General features: G+C 48.8%; 3 protein-coding genes across 3 annotated transcripts in view; 1 reads left to right on the top strand and 2 right to left on the bottom strand.

Moving 5' to 3' along the window:
- The window catches only part of LOC123352157 (perilipin-2-like), a 37,971-nt gene extending 35,662 nt beyond the window's left edge, over positions 1–2,309 (bottom strand). The window contains exon 1 of the mRNA XM_044991936.1: positions 2,183–2,309. Within this exon, the coding sequence (XP_044847871.1) occupies positions 2,183–2,185 (3 nt within the window). The 5' untranslated portion in view covers positions 2,186–2,309. The remainder of the gene's footprint in view (positions 1–2,182) is intronic.
- Positions 2,310–8,210: 5,901 nt separating this feature from the next.
- On the bottom strand, positions 8,211–21,849 carry PEX11B (peroxisomal biogenesis factor 11 beta). The gene is made up of 4 exons (XM_044990947.1): positions 21,703–21,849; positions 13,855–13,970; positions 13,161–13,362; positions 8,211–11,042 (listed from the first exon to the last, which is right to left on the bottom strand). Exons 1-4 carry the CDS (start codon positions 21,756–21,758, stop codon positions 10,676–10,678), a joined length of 741 nt encoding a protein of 246 aa, XP_044846882.1. The 5' UTR covers positions 21,759–21,849; the 3' UTR covers positions 8,211–10,675.
- LIX1L (limb and CNS expressed 1 like) overlaps positions 21,521–25,464 on the top strand; it is a 24,504-nt gene continuing 20,560 nt past the window's right edge. Inside the window, exons 1-2 of the mRNA XM_044990946.1 lie at positions 21,521–21,815; positions 24,223–24,427. Of these exons, the coding sequence (XP_044846881.1) occupies positions 24,331–24,427 (97 nt within the window). The 5' untranslated portion in view covers positions 21,521–21,815; positions 24,223–24,330. The remainder of the gene's footprint in view (positions 21,816–24,222; positions 24,428–25,464) is intronic.

The following is a 25,464-nucleotide window of genomic DNA, read 5'->3' as shown; positions in this document are numbered from 1 at the left end:
GCGTTGATAGCTGTGGGGCAGCTCTTTTTTTAATCTCTGCCTCCTGCCTACGTCTCTAGGACCAACCCACCTGCCCTATAAATGCCATTTAACGGAATGGACGGGCAGCCAGATCTTGGAGGAAAACACTGTGTTAATATTTGTGGTCGTGTTTTGGTTTTAAACCTCTTCCTTGTCTGAGTCTCTACGACGGACTCCTTCGTAGGTGCAGAGCCAGGCCTGCACGTTCCACCCACTCCAGCAGCTGCCCCAGGATTACACCCATTGGTGAAGACATTCTTGGCACGGGTTTCCTCTCTGCTGCCTGCGTCCTTCCCATTCCCGTCTCCTCGCTGCTCCCGTTGAGCCCTTAATCAGGAAAGACCCCCACTGGCTTAGTACCTCAGATCATTAGGGTGAGGCGATAAAAATCGCAGCCGCCGCCCCAGCCTGCTCAAACTCCTGCTTCGCCGCAAGATTTTTTGCTCTTTTTGTTGTTTGCAGCCAGGGCAGCGTGGAGCCTCATCCCCAGCTGCCCTTCGGTGAAGCCGTCTTATCCAGGCCTGCTGTGCATCAGCCCCCTAAACGCCACATCCTCCAGGCCACCGCAGGCCCTGCTCCCGCTACAGTTTAGCAAAAGGCTCACGCCAACCCCGGTGCCCTCCGAGCGTTCCCTGTCGTGTCCAGCCCCTGAGCCAGGGGCCACGCGCACTATCCAGGCATGCTGTGCCCAAAGGAACAAAGAGTGACGCAGTGCAATCACAACGTGCTTCCCAGAGCCGAACCTTAACAAACAGCTTAACCCCCCGTCTAAGGATGTTTCTCTCGCCCAGCGTTCTCGTCGGCCTTTTCAACCAGGCCTGCTGAGACCGGCTTTGCACAAAGGCCACTCGCTGTCCATTTTCTTCCTCAGTGAAGGGCGCTGGGGGTCTTCTCCCTCCCACACACAAACACAGCAGCGCAAACCTTTGAAGTGCACCTCAAGGTCTCCTCCCCCACCACACCCACCCCTGCTGATTTTCCCTCTTCCTGAGATTCTCTCAGTCATTCTTTTGCATTCAGTTCAGACTGGTTGCAGGTGACCCGTCGTGAACCAGACCACACTCCGGTTACACGGACATAGGTGGTGGGATGAAGATCTCAACCTGGTTTTCACCCGTCCGCCCCAGACACAGACGATCCAAACAGGTTTTGCAGTATAGAGATGTGACCTCTCCCCTCGCACTCGGAGACACGTTTCACAACGACACGGGTGACCTGCGTGACACCGGCTTTCATTTGAGACATTCTCTGGTGCACAAAACGTACATGCCAGACTCAGGAGATTCCTGTAACGCACCTGCAGTTCTCTATGCCCGTTCCACGTGGCAGTGAGACGCTCCTGGTCACACACTGATTCTTCCCATTAAAACAAAAGGGGTTTTCTCCTCCCCCCATCCCAAGTAGGGACAGAAACGGAAAACGTGAAACCAGGAGATCTGCCCCAGTCTTTGCGGTCAAATCCTGCACACTCTGCTCCAGGGCTAGCTCCTTATCTAGGGTCCGATCCTGCCCACATAACTCCACTCCCATGACTAATCCCCTTGCTTTTCATGGCGCTCCTCAAAGGAGTCAAGGCTCAGGACCCACGCTTGCAACTCTACAGGTTAAAAGCGATGCGATAACTGCTCTTTTTTCAAACCCGTCACTAACACCGGCCCTTTAAACCTCGCCGCAACCGCATGAGTCAGCAGGGCACTTTATGTGGTAGGGGGGAGGTTAAAACCATACTGCAGCCTTCGTCCAGACTTGTGCAGCGCTATAGAAAGCCCCAGGGCCTATGGCGGGCGGGAAGTCTGACTCCATTACAGCAGTTCCTTTGGGCTTTATCATCTATGAATGCAACGGCCCCACATGTGTGTGACTGAGCTGGTGCCTATTATAAGCACATGTTGTCATTACGGCTGCTACTGAGCTTGCTTTCCTAACAGATTCGCGGGGGGTTGGGGGGGGGGAAGCAGGGGAATACACAAGACACAGCCATGGAGTATCTTCCTCTGCAAAGTTCTCAGAGCACTACAAAAGATGACTGCACACAGACCACACCTAGCTTTAGGACCGTTACCTACTGCTATAAAGCCGGCATGGAAAATGACAGCAGGTCAGTGGCAGGCAGGTACAGAACCCGGGAATCCTGATGCCTGGCATCCTGCTCTAACCTTACCATGCTCCTTACGGCATAGTCGTGACGGGCACTGAAGAGTTGCTGACATCTTCTGAAAAGCTTCCCAGCGACTTGTCTGTTGTTTCCGACAACACCCAACCGGGAGATGCAGTGCGGCTACATTTTGTCCTCACTTACACCCATCCCCAAGCATACATGAAGGCAAAAATTGCCCTTGTGACACTGTGTGTGAGAGTGTGTGTGCGTGAGAGAATAATGAGCAGCACAGATAGCAGCTTGTTGGCCAGTCTCCATGGAGATGTGTCCAGGGGTCCATACAGACTGCGCAGGATGGGATGGGCATACAGGCAGAATGGGGTTGATCCTCCGCTGGCGTACACTGGGGGATGGCCACTGAAGCCATTTCAGCTGTGGTCATTTATATCCACTGAGGTTCTGGCCCAAAGTCTGAACAAATTGCTCTGCAGCCAGGGTGACCAGATGTCCCGATTTTATAGGGACAGTCCCGATATTTGGGCCTTTGTCTTACATAGTCGCCTATTACCCCCCACCCCCGTCCTGATTTTTCACACTTGCTGTCTGGTCACCCTGTCTGTATACACCACCTAGCACAACAGAATCCTGGGCCATGCATGGTGCTCCTGGGTACTCCCATAATAAACCTAATAATAGTTCCACAGGGAGCATCCATGCAATCTTTCTATTTAACATAACCAAAGGCAGAAATGTATTGTCTATGCGGCATGGCCTCCCGTGTGCCTGCCCGAATCTGATGGGCAGGGATAAGAGAATGAACACGATGAAATCTACTTACATTCTTTAAAGCCATGCTTCCCGCTCAGCAAGTACGGGGGAAATGGAGAACGCTGGAATCAGCTGTCCTGCGGTACCACGAGGCTGCTCTTCTCCCTAGAAACCAACCCGTGGGGGGAAAACGTTTCCACTGAGCAGCTTTTATGTTGGAGACGTCTCCACCCCTTGGCCTTTGAGGGCTTTAATTGTTTGTTTGTTTGAAAAGGGAGATGAGCCCTGACACACGTTCATGTGAACTCGATGCGTTCCGGCGGTTAGCGCTTGCCCCCGTGTCAAATCTCTCTCTGAGGTCATCTGCAGAGATGTCGCTGCTATGGGAAGTCTGCAAACCAGCCTAATTAGGAATGGATTCAGGGTGATGCCCGGAGAGACGCTGGGAAGATGGGTTTGTTATTTTGCGGGCCCCTTCGCCTATCCACCAATCATTTTTGAACCGTACCCCTACATATCTGCGGATAAAGCTTGACTGCTCTGGGTCCTTTTGCCAACACATCGAGAAGACACGAATTAAAATCCAGTCAAGAGTCGTACCTCTCCTCAGCTTGCCGGCCACTCGTGCAGTGCTGGTGCTCCAACCTCATGGATATCTACCCAAGTCCTAAATATTGCACCTGCCGAATGCAGTGCGGCAGCTTGGAGCTCCAGTCATCATTGTGGCATGTTGGACTCCATGACCAACACTTTCCAGGTGGGACACGGACAACACCATTCTCCAACCTTCCACTCCTGGCTGGTATCGACCCTCCTATGACTAGGCTTGAAGGCAGGGCCCTGGACGCATGACTGCACAGAACCACCTATCAGAACAGCTTATTTCATGTCATCTCAAAGCCGTCTCAAAAATGCTGGCAAAAATCAAAACGCCCCTTTGCTGAATTAGTTGAGCCTCTCAGACGGTACATCAGACGCAACTTTTCTAAGGAACAGTGGCAACAGGTGGTGAATGCCATGCCCAGTCCAGTGCCCTACTCACTGGGTCTGCTCTGCCACTGACTTGCTGCAGCTGTGAACAAGTCACTTCCCTTCTCTTTGCCTCATTTTCCTCTCTCTAGTTCTGAGCGCCAGGCCAGTGGCCAATCTGCTGGACCCCACCAGCTTTGCAACGTAAGTGCAAAGTCTGATCATCTCTGCCATGGGAAGACTTTTATCCATAGCTCACATAAGAGCTATGAATAGCCAATGTTTTGCCTTTGGAATGGACTCAGCTGTATGCATGAGGAGAGATTAGTAAGACTGGGACTTTTCACCATGGAAAAAAGATGACTAACGGGTGGGGGGGAAATACAGATGTCTATAAAATCATGACTGTTGTGGAGAAAGTAAACAAGGAAGTGTTATTTACTCCTTCTCACAAGAACTAGGGGGTCACCAAATGAAATGAATAGGCAGCGGGTTTAAAACAAACAAAAGGAAGTGTTTCTTCACACAACGCAGAGTCAGTTAGTGGAACTCTTTGCAAGAGGATGTTGTGAAGGCCAAGACTAACAGGGTTCAAAAAAAAAAGAACTTGATAAGTTCATGGAGGACAGGTCCATCAATGGCTATTAGCCAGTATGGGCAGGAATGGTGTTCCTAGCCTCTGTTTGCAGAAGCTGGGAATGGACGACAGGGGGATGGATCACTTGATGATCACCTTTTCTGTTCATTCCCTCTGGGGCACCTGGCATTGGCCACTGTCAGAAGACAGGACACTGGGCTAGATGGACCTTTGGTCTGACCCACTATGTCCGTTCTTATGTCCAAACCGTGCTCCCAACTGGAACTCCGCTGTAATGGCTCCAATCCTCCTTGTCCTTGTAAATTACCATATGAATGCTGCCTCCTCCAAAAGAAACATCTGTTGCAAATTAAGAGACAAGATGACAGGAAAATAGTAGCAGCTTTGCTTTTTAATTCATTAGTTTGCAAACTGCCCTGTGTCGTCTTAAACCTGAGGAAGAGCTTGGTGTAAGCATGAAAGCTTCTCTCTTTCACCAAAAGTTGGTCCAATAAAAGATATTACCTCTCCCACCTTGTCTCTCTTTTTAAACTATTTACAAGTTAATTGTACCATATTTACATCAAACTGACAATGTGATTGTTAGAGACACTTTGCGGCTGTCTATTGTACATTTTAAGCTTCAAGAAACTTAACAATATTGCTCTAAAATGTCAAAACCTTCATGTTAACCGTATAAAGAAGCTGCTAGCGGCTGGGTTTGCTAGTGGCAGAGTGTGTGTTAATAAACAGACTGAAAATTTACAGTGATTTTTTTACTTAGCATAACCCCAACCCATTTAACTGATTTATGTTCGAGCTACTCTCTCCTTCACCAACGTTAGGAAGTGTCAGAGCGACGTCTAACATTATGCAACAATGGCACTTAACAGCTAAATTATTCTTACTGATATGTGATCTTCTACGGGCTCTGTACTCAGCCTGAGATTAGCACCTGCATAATGCATACAGGTCACAGATAGCCACAAAGACACAACTCTACTTACATTTTACCTTGACAATTTAAAACATCTTCATTTCGCAGGCGGTGGCAGAGCTGTGACCCAACTGCAAGTATGGAGCCCAGTTCCTCTTATAACCCCCCTGCAATCTGCTTGGCTAACAAGCTGTCACTTTTCTCTTGCTATAGCTTATCATAGTGCGAGGCAGCTAAAATCCGAGTTACCCAGGTGAATGAATATTTGTGTATGTACGTGTACAGCCAGTTTTTTTTTCCCACCAGGGCAGGCAGTTGTTCTCAATTTTTTCCATATTGGGATCCATCCATTCCATCCCTTTTAGCACCAGGGGAGGGCAGCATGGTCACAACCCCTTGACATCTGCTCACAAACTGCAGGTTGAGAAGCCCTGAGATAAGGTAAACAGCTGGGGTTCTAGAATACAGAGACTATGCATTAAAAGTGAGACAATTAAGGAGCAGTTCCTGCTGAAAGGGTGTCTACATCAAAATGGCCCCCCGTTACTCAGATCTCTGCTTCCTGAACGTCTGGAGTTCCCATTGCTGATGAAAAGAAAGATCTCCCTTCTGCTAGCTTAGCAGGAGCTAATACAGCTGTAGGAGAGCGAGCTGGAATCCATTCTGACTCATGTAGCACCAACAAAATGGTCAGCTAAGAACCTCCTACAGCAGTGATTACATTAGAAGCTGATCAAACAGCTGAGATTTCACATCATGACTAGGAGTCTCTGGCACCAGCAATTGGAGGAACCGCCTTGACTTGCGAACTAACAAAACTTGATCTACTTTGATCTGTTAAAATGACCATTTTGTTCCATTCAGAGAAATTCGGTTTTGCAAACGATGGGTCATTAGATATTGGACGGATCATTCTATAAGGTATCTTAGTCAGGATGCACAGATGGTAGACAGGATTATTTAGTGGCTTAAGTAAAGGGCTGGGAGTCAGGACTCCTGGGTTCTAGTTCCAACTTTGCCACTGCCTTGCTGGGTACTTCGGGGAAAGTCGCGTAATCTTTCTGTGCCTCAGTTTACCCATATGAAAAATGGAGATACCAGCTGCCACCAAAGGTGGTTTCATACCCTTGTGGACTAATTTTTAAAGATGCTGAGCAGCTGCAGCCGCTGCAGATTTCACTACAAGTTGTGAGTGCTTGGCAATTGTTGAGAATCAAGCTATTATATGCTGTACTAAGGCAACAAACGATGAAAGGGGGGAGGATGAGTTTAATAAGGTACAACAACTGCTCGGGGTACTTCTGGGGGCCACTAGCTCTTGATCCCCCAAGGTTCAATTTTCCCTCAGGGTGCCCTTTCCCGGGTACCAGACCCCTTCTCCCACAGGGATCTTTTCCTGCAGTCCTGCCCCTAGGGTCTTCAACACCGCGGCCTGCAAGGGCCCTCAGCTTCTTCAAGGAGGGATCCTTCTGCTACGCAGTCTGGAATTCAGCTGCTTGGGGGGTGCAGCCCTTGTTGGCCGTGCCTCAGTTTCCCCACCACAGGGCAAAGCCTCAGCCCTCTTAAACCCTGTTCCCGGTAACTCTCTCTCCCCACTAGAGTTTTCCACGTCCTCTGCCGGACAGACTCAGTTGGACTGCGCTGTGACTGTCTAGGTTTGAGGGCCGAGAACAGACACACAATAAACCCGTCCTTTTATGCTGGCTGAGAGCCACCGCGGGGTGGCCCTGAGCACAATGGACGTATGGTTTCACGGTCTGATAGCAAGCTTGTTATGTCGGACAGCAGACGTCAGAGCTCTGTGCCACTCAGGAAACTTAAAGAGACACTGGGCTAGATTCTCATTTAACCTTAAGGCCCCTTTACAGGGCTCTGGCTGTGTATCAGCACCTTAAAGAAGGCCATTCACACCCACTTTAAGGTGCTTATACACAGCCAGTGCCCGAGTGGTGTGAAGGGCAATGAGAATCAGGTTCAGCAAATTACTCTTGATTCATTCATCCCACGATGACAGCAGAGTGCAAGTTTTCAAACCCTCTGACTCAGAAGTGGTCTCTCTCCTAGCAGGCTCTGGTCACAGGGATTTTGGTGGGGTTGTAGTTGGCACGTGCTGCGCACGAGGCCTTGCACACACAAACTCCCGTCTCAAGGATTGAGCCAGCTTCATCCAAGGGAGCTGGCAAGGTTGGAGACGTATCAAGGACTGGGTTTGTGAAACATACAGGCTTGCTGGGCTGGTCCCTGGTTAAAGACTGCTAGCACACCCCTGCCATGACTATCTCAGAGGCTTACCTGGCCCCATTTCCCAGCTGAGCACCTCACACTCTAACACAAAAAGAACAGGAGGACTTGTGGCATCTTAGAGACTAACACATTTATTTCAGCATAAGCTTTCGTGGGCTACAGCTCACTTCTTCAGATGCATCATTGCATGCATGCATCACTCATGCATCTGATGAAGTGAGCTGTAGCCCATGAAAGCTTATGCTGAAATAAATGTGTTAGTCTCTAAGGTGCCACAAGTACTCCTGTTCTTTTTGCGGATACAGACTAACACGGCTGCTACTCTGAAACACTATCATATTTATCCTCACCCCACTCAAGGAGGCAGGGCAGGGCTGTCAGCCCCCTTGTATTGCTGTAAAAGCAGCAAAGAGTCCTGGGGCACCTTATAGACTAACAGACGTATTGGAGCATGAGCTTTCGTGGGTGAATACCCACTTCGTCAGATGCAAGTGGGTATTCACCCACGAAAGCTCATGCTCCAATACGTCTGTTAATCTATAAGGTGCCACAGGACTCTTTGCCACTTTTACAGATCCAGACTAACATGGCTCCCCCTCTGTTACTTGTATTGCTGGGGACCTGGGGCACAGGGAGGCTAAGTGACTTACCCAAGGTCACATAGGACATCTGTGTCAGAGCAGAGAACTGAACCTAGCTCCCCGGAGTCCCGGGCTAGTGCTCTACCCACTGTACTATCTACCTCTCTGATCGAAGACAGGCACCTCGCGTCTACAGAATTACAGCACAAATCAAAGTAAACCAACAGACACTGTTAAGTCAGAAACATTAACTGATGGAGCTGATGTTCCAGGAGGGGGCAGAGGGGTGTCTTTAAAATGTTCTATTTAAAGACAATTTTGTCTCTCTCTTTCATTGCTAACCATGGCTGCAGGTGAATGAGATCTTTGTTCCTTGTTATTTGTATGTTCCTGCTGCTTCAGGCCTTGACCAAAGGCAAAATTCTCTGTTGGAGGCATGGTAATCCACTCTGCAATATGTGACTGGATACCACCAGCAGAGGACTGGGCCTTCAGGTGAGGAACAAAGCAGCCGAGAGCCTGGCTTCACATTAATACTATCAGCAACCAATACAAATCAGAAGGAGCAAATTATACAGAGAATACCGTGAATTCTCCAGCCATGGAAGCTTTTGCTAGGTACTGATGAGGCATCAGTGGGATTTTAATGTCTAGGGGGTTGGAAAGAACAGGCCAACTTCTCAGCTGATACAAGTCAGCGTAGCTCCACTGAGGGACCACCACCCATTTACACCAGGTGGAAACCCGGCTCAGAATCCTCATGCTGTCACAAAGATCTGGGTTCAATTCCTGGCTCTGCCAGTGACTTGTCTACCCTTGGGTGGGTCACTTCACCTCTCTGTGCCTCTGTTCCTCAGCTGTAAAAAGGGAGATAATATTAGACATACCTCAAAGAGGGGTTGTGAGTCCTAATGCAGCAATAGACAAAGTGCTCTGGGATGCTTGTAAGGAAGGGATGGTGGATGCAGATGAGTCCTGAAGGCATGGAAAAAGAGCACTGATTGCTAAGAGCATCCATGTATACAGCCCGTGACAGTTTAAACACAAGCAAGATCATTCTCATTACCCTACATACATAATTAAAAGGGATCACCGAAGAATGCAACGGCTTCAGATATAAATGCAATCCTTGGTGATAAAGATCCCTCTGCAGCCAGATCAGCCATCAGTCTGGAGGGCAGCGTTGATGATCTGACTTTGCACAGAGAAAGAGAACTTGATAAACTCCTGTAAAGTGGTAATTTCAGATCAGAATGTATGTTTATTACAAAAACGATCTCAATACAGATTTCCATTCAAAGTTAGCACTGCACCATTTGTTTTCTCCTCCTCTCCAGTTTATTAAGGTACACCAAAGAAGCCATTAAAAAAACAGCGGGGTGAGCATTTGGCTAGCTGGGTGAACAGGAGTGCAGGCACAGGAGGGTAGGTCTGTGTTATTCCTACTTTACAGATGGGGAAACCGAGGCACAGAGACATGAAGGTCCACAGTCATTCAGGGCACAAGAAAAAAAAAACAAAAAACCAGAACCGGGGTCCTCAGTCCTGTCCCTGCGCCGAGATCACACCTCATCTTAGTCTCTACCCATTGCTGCAAATTGGTGTGGATCATGTCAGTTTCACCTACCCGCTTTCACAGGTCACCATGCTTCATGCCTGAACGTCCCTACGTGCTTTATAAACAATAGAAAAATAGAGCCAGACTGAAACAAATAGGAAAGGTAAGAGGAGAGACTGAATATTGCTGTTTACCTTCATTTTCCTACCATCAAACCTAACTTAATGTTGCTGCCAGGGCAGCAGGAAAATCCACGGTTTCCAGGCATGGCAGAGGTGTCAGAACTGGGGACTGCATCAACAGGAACAGCTGGGAACACTGCAGCCTGCACTCTGCCAGCGCACACAAGGACATGCCATGTCATGTCATCACCGTTAAGTGCTGCTACTCCGCGAGCTTCCCCGGCACCTTTCAAAGTTACCTGGCAGGCCTAATAAATCGGGGCTCAGCAATCCACCCCAGGAGTCTCTAGCCACAAACTCCAGGCGCTTGTTACTCACAGTACTTCAAGGGTTATATTTAAAAACGGGACTGCCACGTGCCAGATGGACAGCCGAGGAGACCAAAGTCCACTCTGTATCCACAGACCAGGTAGTACACGAGCAGCAGCTACAAAGGCCTCCTCCTCTACTCGCTACCTCCTGGCTTTACAGGTGGGGAAACTGAGGCATGGAACTCCTGTAGGGACAAGAGGGGAGCTCAGTCTCCAATCCCTGGCTAAGGCTGTGTATCAGCATCGGTTCTGGTGGCGGAACGCGAACACTTGTCCTATCATAGTATTGAGCCCCCGCCCCCGAAATTCATTGCATACCAGCCACTGGATGGTAGCAATCTTGGGCCCCTAACGTCCTGGGCTGGCCTCGAACCGGTAACATAAAGGCGAAGGCTCCACATCCCTCTACCAACCAGCCAGTCCTCCTGCTTAAGGTTTCAGTTTGAGCCAGGGGTGAACGATGGTGAGGATAGAGAGGACGGAGGAGGTGAGGCCGCACAGCCCCACAAAGCCTGGGTTGGTCTTGTACAGGCCCAGCTTGTCCAGCGGGATGAAGATATCGCAGGCGTTTTTCACCACGTCCACAAGCAGAGGGGGGTTGCTCCTCAGCACGTGCACAAGAAGGTGCAGCTGGACTTTCAGCCTCAGCATCAGCTGCTGGAGACTGCTGTCTGCTCGGAGCGCGTGCCTGGTCTCGCTGCCCTTTGGACGCTTCCCGCACGCCTCACGCTCCATCAGGAGCCGGATCTCGTAGGCATCCCGGCTCAGGTTCAGGATCAGTGCAAAGAAGTAATATCTGAAAGGCAGAAGGGGAAAGGAGAGAGGGTTTATCAGCTAATATTTACTGTCCACTAAAGGGAAGAAACTCCCACTGACTCCAACAAGAGTTATGAGTCAGCAGCGGGCCCTTGTTGCCAAGAAGGCCAATGGCATATTGGGCTGTATTAGTTGGGGCATTGCCAGCAGATCGAGGGAAGTGATTATTCCTCTCTATTCAGCACTGGTGAGGCCACACATGGAGTATTGCGTCCAGTTTTGGTCCCCCCACTACAGAAGGTGGGTGGACACACTGGAGAGAGTCCAGTGGAGGGCAATGAAAATGATCAGGGGGCTGGGGCACATGACTTACGAGGAGAGGCGGAGGGAACTGGGCTTACTTAGTCTGCAGAAGAGAAGTGTGTGGGGAGGGGGATTTGATAGCAGCCTTCAACTACCTGAAGGGGGGTTCCAGAAAGGATGAAGCTCGGCTGTTCTCAGCGGTGGCAGATGACAGAACAAGGAGCAATGGTCTCAAGTTGCAGTGGGGGAGGTCTAGGTTGGCTATTAGGAAACACTATTTCACTAGGAGGGTGGTGAAGCACTGGAATGGGTTCCCTAGGGAGGTGGTGGAATCTCCTTCCTTAGAGGTTTTTAAGGTCAGGCTTGACAAAGCCCTGGCTGGGATGATTTAGTTGGTGTTGGTCCTGCTTTGAGCAGGGGGTTGGACTAGATACCTCCTGAGGTCCCTTCCAACCCTAATCTTCTATGATTCTAAGAGCAAGGTGGCCCCCTAAGGCTACATTACTGCAGCTGGGCTGTGGGACTGCAGCACGTGCAGCCACACCTGAGCTAGTTTTAACAGAGCTAGATCGAATACCGGTAATGGTGAAGCAGCAGCAGCATGGACAGCAGTCGCTCGAGTACATACCCAGGCTGCTGGCTAGCCTGTGCTGCTGCCCATGCTGCCATTGGAACCAGACCTGGCTCTATTCAAGCTACCTTGGGCATGTGCACACGTGCTCTGATCACACCTCCCGACAGCCGTGTGGACAGAACCGAAGCATCTTCATCAGGATAGAACTGTAGGACGTGCTGTTCAGCGGCCAGTCTACAGGATGAGACACCAGGACTCCTGGGTTCTAGTCCCAGATCCTAGCCAGACGTGTGACTGAAGGCTTAAGCAGTGGATTGGGTTCTACTGGAATGACCTTAGATGAGTCCCGTCACCTCTCTGTGCTTTGCTTTAGCCAGCTACTGGATGGATGCACCACTTACCTCTCCCAGGGGGCGGGAGGCTCCATGTCTGTCAAGAGCTTTGGGATCTCTGGATGGATGCTAGGGAAGTGTTACTAGAATCCCATCTCAGGGTCAGCTGCACGACAGGACAGGTCACCTTATTGGAAGGCAATATGGCCAATGCAGATTCTCTCCCCCCCAGACATTCACATTCACCCCGTCTAACATGTGGGGTGTTAAACTGGGCTCAATGACGCTGCGCAGATATGAGAAGCAGCACAGTTCAGTGCACAGGACACAGCACCAGGTCCTGGTTCTATTCCAAGTGCTGCCACAACCTTGCTGTGTTCTGGGGAGGGGAAGGGAAGGGTGAGCTGCTCTGTGTCTCAGTTTCCTTGTGTGTAAAAGCACAGAAAATGATACTCACCCACTTCTGTGCAGCCCTGAGATCTGCAGCCGCAATCTGCTGTGTTAAATATTATCATTGCTGCTAATAAAGAGCCCTGGCCATTTTTTCTTGCAAGCGTAAGGGTGCTAACTCCATCGCCTTATGCAAATTCAAAAGTAGGTCTTTATATTCTGCCTACTAGCACTTGAAGGAATTTCTATGGCTATGCTTCAATGAGCTGCAGCACAGAGCTGCGTCGGGCTGTTGAACCATGCCCATGGTCCACCCCAGAGGTGGCTGAAGTGCCACGCTGGGCAAAGTGATTCCTGTATGCAAGGTTAGCAAGGTGCTTTGGGATGGAAAGTGATAGGGACCAGGGAAAAGGCAGAGTTATTTCTGTTGCAGCACAGCTATCGTTCGCAAGGATTTGTCGAAAACTACCCCCCCCCCCCCCCCCCCCCACCCCACACACACTTACCAGGCAGGATCATCCCTTACCAGGAAAAACAAACGGCACTAGCCCAGCCTCACCTGAAGGACCGCTGGCTCCACTTTTCCTGGTCCACGTGAGGGAGGAGGCCCGACTTCCCCGCCCACAGGATGTTGTCGCAGGCGAAGTACATGGCTCGGTTCAGGTTGCTGACGGTGATGCAGAAGCGCAAGACCACATCCGGCAGGTGGATGGCTCGCTTCGCCGACTCCAGGGCATCCGCCGAGTTCCCCAGCCGGAACACTGGAACATCAAGTGGGTCGAATGAAGAGTCGGCCAGACACTCCCTGCTGTTACATCACTACTAAGCACCAAAGAGTCTTGTGGCACCTTATAGACTAACAGACGTATTGGAGCATGAGCTTTCGTGGGTGAATACATCGCATGCATCCGACGAAGTGGGTATTCACCCACAAAAGCTCATGCTCCAAAACGTCTGTTAGTCTATAAAGGTGCCACAGGACTCTGCTGCTTTTACAGATCCAGACTAACACGGCCACCCCTCTGATACTACTAAGCACGTCACTGATGCCAAATGGGCCAGGGATCTGGGATAACTGACATCCCTCCAGCCTTCCACGCCAAGCTGCGGAGCCACAGACCACCCCCATCCAGCACCGTGACCTAAAACCACAGCCAAAGGTCATTAGCGGGGTAAGAAGAACTTGGTTTCTCTTGTTCAGAGACCCCGGAAGCCTCCCATTACATCCCCTCTGAGAAGCTGATTTCACTTACGCTTGCGCCCCAGGCTCACGTGAGCCTCCAGCTGTTTGATCCTGGAGAGGAAATCAGCACTCGCTCCGTTCTTCTGCAGCGTGTAGCCGAGCAGAGTGCAGGCGTACTGAGCGGCTCTGAAAGAGACAACCCAGTATAGGAACTGCACCTAGCGAGACAGGATCAGTCCAGCAAGCCCAGCCTCCCGCCTCCACCATGGAAGATGAAACACCCTCTTCTTCCAACCCCGGTTGGCTGTCTATGGAGTGCTGCCCATGGCGGGAAAGAGAGATTTCTTCCTGACCCCTGCAATGATCATCACACTGAAGTATGAGATTCAATTACCAATATTATTACTGGCCAGGAAATTCCTGCAGCAGGGAGTTCCATAAGTTGGCCACAGGCTGCTTTAGAAAGTGGTCCCTTCAATGGTCTGTAAAGCTTACCATTTCTACCCCACATCCAGTGACTAACCAACAAGGAGAATAACTCGCCTCCCAGCCTTACGAAACCCAACACACACACACACACACACACACGAGTCCAACTAGCTCATTTCATCTGAGGCTTGTTAGACCCTGAAGAGTTAAAACTAAAAGCATAAAGGATCTGATAGCTAACTAAGTCTGCCTGGGACCTCCCCACTCCCCGCCATGCAGAATGGACCTGCCCTGAATATTTAGCACTTTCCCATTGCAGCTGCACATCTTTGGATAGCATTTACAGGCCTTTTCAAATGACCCAACATGGGCCAGTTTCTGGACCCAGCTGACGGGACTGGTTTCAGTTCTGCTAAGAAGATAGTTCCTGGAGCGAAGCAGAACTCTCTCTAGACTCAATAGCTTCCAACTTATTTTCTTTCCTAGAGGAGAGGGGTCAATTCCCTCCCCTCTCCCCTTCCCTGGCTTTCAACTTTGAGGTCAAATTTTTCAAGTTTGGGTACCTAAGTTAGGCACCTAAATAAGACCCTGATTCGGCAAGGTACTTAATGCATGGGAGTTGTTCCAGTGAAGCCAGCGTTTAAGTGTCTCACTGCAACACGTTCTAAGTGGGCTGATTTTCAGTGCAGTTAAGCACCTGCAATGCAATGATTTCCATAGGACATGTGGGTTTTCAACACCTCTGGAAAGGAGACCTCTTATTTAGCAGGCTAGAAAGGCCTAATTTAGGAACACAGGCCTAGGACTGAAAGGGACTCCTGGGTCTTTGCGCCCAGTGCGTGCTATCACGGCCAACCCCCTCATCCCATCCCGTTCAGAAACTGAACAAGCTCCATTTTCAAACTGCTTAGAGGTTGTTTGCCCCCACAACTCCTACTGGGAGGCTGCTCCAGAACTTTACTCTTCTGCTGGCGAGAAACCTCATTCTCAGCCTATATTCCTGGCCAGTTTATCCCTGTTCATTCTTGCACCAACACCGTCCTTTCGCTTAGATAGCTCTTCTTCCTCCCTGGGCTGTACTTAGAGAGCACAACCATATCCCGCCTCTCAGCCTGGGTTTTGCTAAGTCAAAAAAGCCAAGCTCTTTTAGTCTCCCCTTGTAAGATTGGTTTTCCATTCCCTTGATCATTCTAATAGCTCGTCAAGGGCCCAAATTACCTCTTCAGCTGCTGCCCAACCACAGAATTATTATTTTTAGTCATATCGCAGTGGAACCTGGGGATCCAAATCAGGGCCTCATTATGCTAGCCCCTATATTAATTATTATTATTTATTTGTATTACCCTTACATTAGCAAGCTAAACATTTTGCGTGAGCATTTGCTAAACATTTCACGGGTACTGTCACGCTTCTGGATGTCCTTCCCCTCCCCTTCTGGAAAGGGCACACAGAAATCAGAACACAAATCATATGCTTGACTTTCAGTATGTGGAAAAAATAGGAGATTCTTAGCAAACTTCAGTGCATGTGACTTCTTAATAAACAGCTCCCTGTTTCATCATCTGGCTTGGTATGAAATTGCAAATCTGACACTTTCATCTCTGCGTAAAGCCAACATACTTTTAACCTAGATAATAAATGTCAATGAAATAGGACTGGGGAAAGTTGTGCCATCATGAGATCGTTTTGATGCCTATGGAAGAACTGTTCCGGAGCTTAGATACCACAGTGCGAACTGCCCTTGCAACACCTAACAGAGACAAAATGGTTTTTGAATAACAAAAATTAGAAGTAGGTTCTGAGACGCATTTGATCAAACACTGCACATGGGGATGATGCAAAGACGCAGTGAAGACACTGATAAAATCTCAGCAGACTTCTACAGATTGTCTCCTTGTAAAACTTTTGGCTGGAAAACGTTACCTCCCCCAGCCTAGCTTTAAAACATTACTGCCTGATCCTGAACTGCTCTTGCGAATGAATTTAGTCCTCCCAGAATGTGTCACATTGATATCCATGATTTGATCTGCTGTTTATCCCCAGAAAAGGGACAACCTGTGCAGCTTTCTCCCGCCAACAAGCCTCAATTCCACCCTGGGCAGCAGTGTCTAGTCTCCATAATCAATTCAGTCCCCAGCCTCTCTGCTGAGTGCCAGTTGTGGTCATGATTTGTCACTCCTAAAATGAACCTAGGAAGATCCCAGACCCAGCCATGTTCAGCAGGAAGGAATGCAGCTGCAACAGGTTAGAGGGAGCAAACCTAAATAGGGTTCAGGAGAGAAAATGAGAGGATCCCCTCTCCCACATCTTCTGACAATGAAGTTTCGTCTGTTCAAATCATGTGATTCCAAGGGGCTGCTTAAGGAAGAGGAACCAGATGAGGCTGGAGTTGGAGGGAGGCAGAGCAATTGGAAACGCTTCAAGCAGATAAACATCATTTGAATAAAAGCAAGCAAAGCCAGGAACAATATGCAACATGCTTGCGTTAGACAGGGAAAAAAGTGTACGTTCCTGGAGAATTCAAGGGAGGAGGACAAAACGTTATGGAAGCAATTCAATATTAGATCAAACTGAAACGAGAGTGTCTCACAAATAATGGCCCCATTTGTGAGTACAGGAACAAGGTTTGATATGAAAAGGAGATTGAGCGTCCCAACTCCCAGAGACTTTAATGCTGCGTGTCTCAGGATCTGGCCCAAACCTGCAAAGGCCAAGGACCCATGTGGGTCATGGAAACTGGACACCACTCTTTGTGGAAGGGCAGGATCGAGGCATGTTTGCAGAGGGAGGAGTGACAAGGTTGCCAACTCTCACGAATGTTTTGCCAGCCTCATGGTTTTTGCTATATTCCTTCAAGTTCCAGCTCCAGGAGTCTTGGGATTACGGGAGAATCTCAGCTTAAAATAAAAAAGAAGTTTCTAGCTCTAAAGGCTCAGAAAACCAGATAGCAAATAAAAAACCAATTTTCCCCCCTTAAATCTCATGATTTCTATGACAATTTCATAATTTTGCAGGGACCAGACTCGTCATTTTTCAACACTGGGGTTAGCAATACTGAAGACACTTCCCACTAAGATGTAGTCTACACTTTGACTGTGAGAACACCTGCCGTAGATTATTAAAACAATACAACAAAAGTTACTTCATGCTAGATTTCTTCACTAACCCCATTCTCCCATCACACCCACTTTGTCTGCTTCTTCCACCAGCTGCATCTTATCAGAACCCTTGACTGTGCTCTCTGCAGCAGGGACTGTCTTCACTCATTTGTATAGCACTCATCACAATGGAGCCCTGGTCTCAGATTGGGGCATTTAAGTGCTGTGTGACACAAATAAGAAGTTTATTGGACAGTGAAACTAGTTTAACCTGTTCCACTGGGTTCCTTGTGATCTGGCTCATTGCTCCTGCGTTCAGCACCGTACGTTGCAGAGTAGCTCAAACTGTCCAAGATAGGAGCTGACACTCTATATACTACTGAGACCTGGTGTGGTTTAGTGGATAAAGTCCTGGGCTGGAAGCCAAAAGACCTGGGTTTTATTCCCATCTTTTCCACTGACCCTGGGCAAGTCACTTCCCCTCTCCTGCTCGTTTCTCCTCCCACTCTGTGTCTTGTCTGCATGCACAACGCCTGGCACTATGGAGTCCAGATCTTGGTTGAGGCCAGTAGGTGCTACTCTAAAAGAAATAAAATATTAATACCACAATCACTGGAAAGTTAAGAATCGCAGCTCTCCAGAAGAAAACCCAGTGGTCTCCAGACCCAATGGTTCATAATATATCATACCTTTAAATTTGTCACTGTCTACTGGGTCTAGCAATGATTTTTTAGCCCAGCTCTGGGACTGAACAAAGTAAATCAGGAATTATTTTGGGATGTTTTAAGGCCTGTGTTATACAGGAGGTCAGACAAAATGATCACAATGGTCCCTTCTGGCCTTGGAAACTACAAAATCCTGAAATTGATGAAATCAGAAATTTTAGGTCCTTCAACATCTGCTTCATGCAGGAGTAACCTGCTTCTGGAAGGTATTTGCAATCACAACCATGTGGCACTGAAAACTCTGATGTCAGATCCTGTGCAACCCAGGAGCTGCCAACTAACTTCATAACAAAGCAACAACAAGTGTTTCAATGCCTTGGTCTTAAGGGTTTATTAGTCATTTGTTCAGAGGGGATTATCAAACTGTCTTCTTCATGGTTTTCATCCCCACCCAGCAGTCAAAACAAATAACCTTTCTGAGATATTAGTTTGCACGAGCTAATTCTCCTCCTTTAAGAGCACCTTTCTACCCACCAATCTCAAAGCACTTTACAATAAAGCATTACAACATCCTGATAGGTATTATCCCTATTTTACACAAGGGGAAACCAAGGCATGATACAGTTAAGAAACTGCAAGAAATCACTGATGTCAGAAATAGAACCCAGGAGTCCTGGCACCCAGTCCTCAGTTCTAACTACTAGCCAACATTCCCTCATGGAACTGTGAACAGAAATCAGGTGGCCTAATTCCCCATTCTATACTCCTTTTATTAGACCACACACACACTTTCCCCCAAAACACCCTACATGGCTTTTTCCTAATCTAGAGGCTTTTCTGCCACATAAACTGGTGTCCATCAAACTGACTCGGTTTGATTTAGACATGGAGGTTAGGCTTGTTTTTCCTCTTTGGTGGCCCAAGAAGTTTTCCATTGTTTATCGGGAGACTAAACTAGTCACAGAATTGGTGCTATTAATAATGTAAGAAGAGAATTTGTTTAAAACTACATAATTATCTTGACAGCAGTTCCCCTACAGGAGTCTGATCCAGCACACACTGCTCTTTTAGTGACTAACGGGAACCTTTGTTGAATATTTGTCAAGCTGTAATAAATAATATTTATTATTTGCAATTCAGTAGCACCTAGGAGCTCCAACCACAGACATGGATCCCATGCTGCTAGAAGTGTACAAACACAGAACAAAAACAAAAACAAAACAAAAAAAAGACAGTCTCTGCTCCAAATGCACCATAAAGCTTCACCCTCCTTTGATTCGCCACAGAATACAAGTCAAAACAAGCTACCAAGAAAAAGAAGAATCTTTTAAACATTTCTCATCTCTGGCTGGCTGAAAAAGCCCACGTATCTCAAAACTTGCCTGCCCCATTGGGGGAAAAAATGCTTCTTATTAACTACCAGAATTTAAATCTAACCCCACAATGATTATGGAAACTTAATAAAAAAAAAGGAAGCCCAAGTTGTCCAGAACATCGGGAAAAGCACGACTGGTGAACGGATTTCACAAGCACAGAAATCCTCTAAGCATTCAACCTCTCTCTGGGCTGGGACAAGGGGATATGCAAGACCAATGCCGCTTCCAGGCAGGAAAACACTAGCTTCTCGCTGTTTACCTACAGGGCTTGCTATTCCCTGGCCTTCTCTATATACTGCGTAACCAGTTCATTGCAAGGTAATAGAAGAACATGACATTACGGAAAAATAGGATTATTTGGCCTGTATAGGAGGGGAAATCTAACAGAGGTGCATTATATAACATAACTATTGCCCAGCGAAGGTATTTTGCAAGATTACAAGACCAAAGAGACACTGAAAACTTTAAAGCAACACATTTAAAATAGACAAACAGAAATATACATGGCATAAAAAAAAGGATCAGCCAGTGGAATTTGATACTGTAGGGAAGTGTTTCTCAGCCGGGAAAGAGGCAAAAGACAATCAGGGAGATGGCGAGGCACTGAAAGTGTTATTACAGTCTAAAGCAAAGCCCACTAACCTCCCCTTCAAGGGCAAATATTCTCAGCCTCTCAACACACACACAAATCAATTACACAGACTTAAAACTATACATTTTTTACTCTTACTTTTATTGTCAATATCAAAGGGATTTCAAATAAGGGGTTGCCAGCCTGAATAGGTTTAGCAACACTCCTGTAGGTTTGGTTGTTTCGTTGCTTTCTCCCCCACCAGACAAATAGCTCAAGTTTCTTATTTTAAATATTAGGTGCCGATCTCAGAGATTTGTAGCTATAGTAAAATTTCATCTATTGAGTCTCATTCTTCAGGGCATGAGCTGGGAGTCAAGAAGGAAAGTCTTTCCCGCAAGCCCAGACGATAATGTGGCACATGACCATTCCCTGGGACATTAACCATAAGATGCCATGGGCACTGGGAAAACCAGACTTAGGCCTGGTCAACAAACAGGTTGTTGTACCAGTATAACTGTTGGTTAGGAGTGTGGTTTTTAAACAGGAAGTTATATCGGGACAATCCCCAGAAAGGATACAGTTACACTGTTTTAAAGGTGCCTTATGCTAGTATAGCTTATTTCTAGCTTATTTCCCTTCCCATAAGCTATACTGGTGTAACTGTGCCACACTACAGTGGTTGTACATGTTTACCATACTAGGACAGTTAAAGTGGTAACAACTTTTTGTGCAGCCAAGTCCTTAGACAGGACTATTGGCCTGGCCAAATTCCCAAGACACCCGTTGATCATCATACAGGCAAGTTTGCCTCTGTCCCGCACAAACCTCAGCCCTGAAAATATTTCTGGGCTTCTTAGTCACCCTGCAAAATCCATGAAAATCACAAGGGTTGGGGAAAGAAGGCAGAAGCCAACCGTTCTGGTGAGCCAACAAAAAGAGCAAGTGATTAGGATTCCCCAGGGACTGATGCCTTGTCTACGCTAGAAAGGGTTTGCTGGCTAACCTTCCTACTGGAGACCTAACTTATACTGGCAAAAACGATCATTTGCTGGTATAGTTTCCTGAATGAAACAAGCTGCACTGACAAAGGGAACGTCTATGCAGCTTGCAACAGGGAGCTTTCCAGCCCAGATCAACAGACTCACCTGTGAGGAGTTCACACCAGCACCCTGAAAATAGCTGTGCTGACAGGCTTTGAAGTTCAGGATGGAGCATGGGATCTGAAGCCCACCCTCACCCCAAAGCTTCAGAGCCTGAGATGCAACTACAAAGCACAGTCTACACAGTGTTTTCAGAGTCCTAGCACCACCACACCACAACCTCAAGTCTGTTGATCCAGGCTGGGAGGCTCGCTGCTGGAGGCTGCATAGACATACCCCAAAGGACTTTTTTGCCACTGTAACTAAATCTACACAGAGTCTTTTGCTGGCATAGTTATGTGGGTTCAGGGTGCGATTTCCCCACACAACACTCCTGATACAGGTACGGCAGCTACACCTTTAACTGCAGACCAGGCCTAATGCTAGTGGCACATTTGCTGCAACAGGTGACTGTTTGGACACTGATGTCACAATGGAATTTCATAGGCCCTGGCAATTGAATTCAGGTACCATTCCCGGGATGATCCAACAAAGCCAGCAACTCTGGGCACAGATTCATCCTGGGGTCTCCTCAATCCCTTCCCTCCGGCACAGGGGCAACCCGCTACTCACCGGCAACCCTTGGCTTGTTAGGCCCCAGACTTCCCCCACATATTTTGCTGGGCTGATACCGCACCTGAAAACCCGCTCCTTGGCTTGGCTCTGGGCACTGAACTGCACCCAGAAATCCATGGTGCTGGTGCCCCTCCTCCAGGCACAGCCGGGCCCGAGGTCTTCGTGCCTTCCTAGGTGAGCTGATTACAGGGTCCTCCCACTCTGGGCCTCCCGGTGCAGCTCCGCCCGGGGGGGGGGCGCTCCGCCTTGGGCCTCCCGGTGCGGCTCCGCCGGGGGGGGTGGCTCCGCCTGGGGCCTCCCGGTGCGGCTCCGCCGGGGGGGGGCGCTCCGCCTGGGGCCTCCCGGTGCGGCTCCGCCGGGGGGGGGCGCTCCGCCTGGGGCCTCCCGGTGCGGCTCCGCCGGGGGGGGGCGCTCCGCCTGGGGCCTCCCGGTGCGGCTCCGCCGGGGGCCCCCCTACCCTCGACCTTCTAGTGCAGGAGTCTAAGTCGGGGGAGGACGGGTCGCTCCGTTCCTGAGGGGAGGGGGTGTTGAAGTCCCCTCCGGTCACAGGCGAGACGGTCGCAACCACTTCCGGGAATGAAACGGTGGCGGCCAGGGGTCAAACTTGAGGAAACCACCCAACGCGATATGGCTGCGCCCCCTAGAGCCCAGCAGAGGAAGGGCAGCAGCTGTTCTGCCGGTAGCCCCCGGCCCGTACCCCCTTCTCTGCCTGCCCCCCAGGGCCGGCTCCAGAGCCCAGCGGGGCAAGCACCCGCCTGGGGCGGCCCTTTCCGGGGGGTGGGCGGCAGGCTGGGCCGGCGGACCTGCCGCAGTCATGCCCGCGGGAGGTCCGCTGCTCCCGCGGCTCGGGGGCGCCTCCCGGGCATGACTGCTTGGGGCGGCCGAATTTGTAGAGCCGCCCCTGCTGCCCCCTGCCTGTTAAAGAGAGGATTCTCCAGCAGGCCCACGCCTGGGCTCGGACCAGAGCCTCCCTTCCCCTAGCTCGTATCTCCCAGTCCCCCAAATCAGCGCCCCCTACTCCAGCAGTCCACCCAATCCAGCACCTCTTCTTCCCTCAGTGACCTCCCAGCACCCCCAATCCCCTCATAACTCAGCACCCTGCCTCCCCTTGTACCCCTCAATGGCCAGGGACTCATCTGTGTAACTCCCGCAAGACAGTACACCTGTGTCCCCTTTACTTCTCCCCCAGAGGAAATGATGAGTCAGCAGTGAGCTCTTGTTGCCAAGAAGGCTAATGGCATTTTGGGCTGTATGAGTAGGGGCATTGCCAGCAGAACAAGGGACGTGATCACTCCCCTCTATTCAACATTGGTGAGGTCTCATCTGGAGTCCTGTGTCCAGTTTTGGGCCCCACACTACAAGAAGGATGTGGAAAAATTGGAAAGAGGCCAGCAGAGGGCAACAAAAATTATTAGGGGGCTGGAGCAGATGACTTACGAGGCGAGGATGTCGGAACTGGGATTGTTTAGTCTGCGGAAGAGAAGAATGAGGGGGAATTTGATAGCTGCTTTCAACTACCTGAAAGGGGTTCCAAAGAGGATGGATCTAGACTGTTCTCATTGATAGCGATGACAGAACAAGGAGTAATGGTCTCAAGTTGCAGTGCGGGAGGTTTAGGTTGGATATTAGGAAAAACTTTTTCCACTAGGAGGGTGGTGAAGCACTGGGATGGGTTCCCTAGGGAGGTGGTGGAATCTCCTTCCTTAGAGGTTTTTAAAGTCAGACTTGACAAAGCCCTGGCTGGGATGATTTAGTTGGGGATTGGTCCTGCTTTGAGCAGGAGGTTGGACTAGATGACCTCTTGTGGTCCCTTCCAACCCTGATATTCTACGATTCTATCTGCTGTCGGAGGGTCTCACAGCCCTATTAACATTAATGAATTAACATACTCACAGCCTCCCTGGAAAGGGGGTCAGTCTCACTGTCCCTATTTCACAGAAGGGAAAAGTGAGGCACTGGAAGAGGGGAAGTGACTTGGGTTAGGGTTACACAGCAAGCCAATGGCAGAGCTGGAAATAGAACCCAGGAGTTCTGAGTCCCAGTCCCCTGCTCTCACAACTAGACAGACTCCCTCCTCAAACTGGGAATAGGAACCCCGATTCACAGACCTTTTGCTTTAACCACTACACAATGTTCCCTCCCTAAAGGAGTACGTTTTCAGGATTGTCTGTCCAGTTGCTCCTGTCCTCAGTAGTCATGTAAAGCCAACCATAATAAAACCTGCGTGTCACTCTACTGATCATCTTCCGCCCTTTCACATAAAGTCTCCTTCTGTCACTTTCATGCTCCTGCTGAGAGGCTCTAATTTAAAAATGTGCTGAGTAACCATTTATGGTGGTGAGAACATAGGAGAGCCAATGAGTGCTCTCGCTTGCTTCAACTGTCAACTCCTGCCAAACAAAAGGGATAGCCAGAGCATAATGCAGAGGGATAACAGTTCTTAATTCTTTCTGCTCATTCCACTGCACTATATCTAATTACAAGCCCTGAATAAAGGCTATTTGTTCCAGATCCTCTCTCTCTGCGACTCCATGTGCCCCTTATAATACACTTCAGTAAAAGACCATTTTATTTTCTACAGTGTCTTTCATATAAATGGTATCCCAGCACGCTTCACAGAGTTAAATAAATAACAGCAGAAAGATGTGAGAAAAGAGACATTTTCAGCTGAGATCAGAAAGCAAAATCGATGGAGCAGAAAGATACGGATGGGGCTCTTCCAGACTGCAGGAGCTGTAAAGGAGGAGGCTCTTGCCCAGCATTAGAGAGGACAGAAATGGACACAGGTACTCAAATACTCAGGTGATAGGCATGGTGTAAAGATCTAGATATATACATATACAGCATAATCCAGTTACAAGTTCATCTGTAATAATAATAAGAACGAGGAGTACTTGTGGCACCTTAGAGACTAACACATTTATTTGTGCATAAGCTTTTGTGGGCTAAAACCCACTTCATTGGATGCATGCAGTGGAAAATACAGTAGGAAGATATATATATATATATACACACACAGAGAACATGAAAAAATGGGTGTTGCCATACCAATGATAACGAGACTAATCAATTAAGGTGGGCTATTATCAGCAGGAGAAAAAAATTGTAGTGATAATTAAGATGGCATAAGGACTCCTCGTTCTTTTTGCTGATACAGACTAACATGGCTACCACTCTGTAATAATAATGATATTAATAACATCTAGTGATGCTGCTTTCCCACTCAGCCCTGCCTTTAGGGGACCCATGGCTCGTGAGGGTGTAGGAGGGTTTGGATGCTTGTGAATGAGAAAGGAGTCATTTGCTGGGGATTGATCATGGGGAGGGTAGGTCTAAATTAAGGGGGGGCAGATGAAATGGCAGATAGTGAGGGAGGTTAAGTGGGAAGAATGGAAGATCCCATGAGTGCTCCCTGCCATGATGTGGTGGGGACCTGCCTCATCATCCCCTCTCCACAACCAAAGACTGGAATAGAACCCAGGAGTCCTGGCTACTTGAACCCTTTGCCCTGTGCCACACTTTCCCAGAATCCGTGGCCACACTACCAAAATTCTTACCCCTTAGCCAAACTCCCAGAATTCCTTGTACTTGCCCACACTCCCAGGATCCACTGCGCTAGAACATGACTGTTCTTCTCTAGCAGGAGATAGGCGGCTTCTAATTGGTTAAATCCCATAGTTCTCGCCCCCTGACAACAAAATTTGGGCTGTGATTGGAATATTAACATGTATCTCGTCTTTTTTCCAGTGAGGCGTAATTTAATTGGCTAGATTTTTCATTCCCCGCCCACTTTCTACCAGCCAGGCCGCTGGTTGGGCAACTA

The sequence above is a fragment of the Mauremys mutica genome, chromosome 17 (genome assembly GCF_020497125.1).
Source record: "Mauremys mutica isolate MM-2020 ecotype Southern chromosome 17, ASM2049712v1, whole genome shotgun sequence".
Classification (NCBI taxonomy): Eukaryota; Metazoa; Chordata; order Testudines; family Geoemydidae; genus Mauremys; species Mauremys mutica.
This window is presented reverse-complemented; position numbering and strand designations above follow the sequence as displayed.

What these genes read in the sequence shown, in the direction of transcription:
- PEX11B (XM_044990947.1), bottom strand. Translation starts at nt 21,758, where the DNA reads ATGGATTTCTGGGTGCAGTTCAGTGCCCAGAGCCAAGCCAAGGAGCGG. An exon ending in CGTGAGCCTGGGGCGCAAGC is followed by an intron (nt 13,363 to 13,854) that starts GTAAGTGAAATC and finishes TTGATGTTCCAG; the next exon opens with TGTTCCGGCTGGGGAACTCG. An exon ending in TGGAGCCAGCGGTCCTTCAG is followed by an intron (nt 11,043 to 13,160) that starts GTGAGGCTGGGC and finishes TCTGCCTTTCAG; the next exon opens with ATATTACTTCTTTGCACTGA.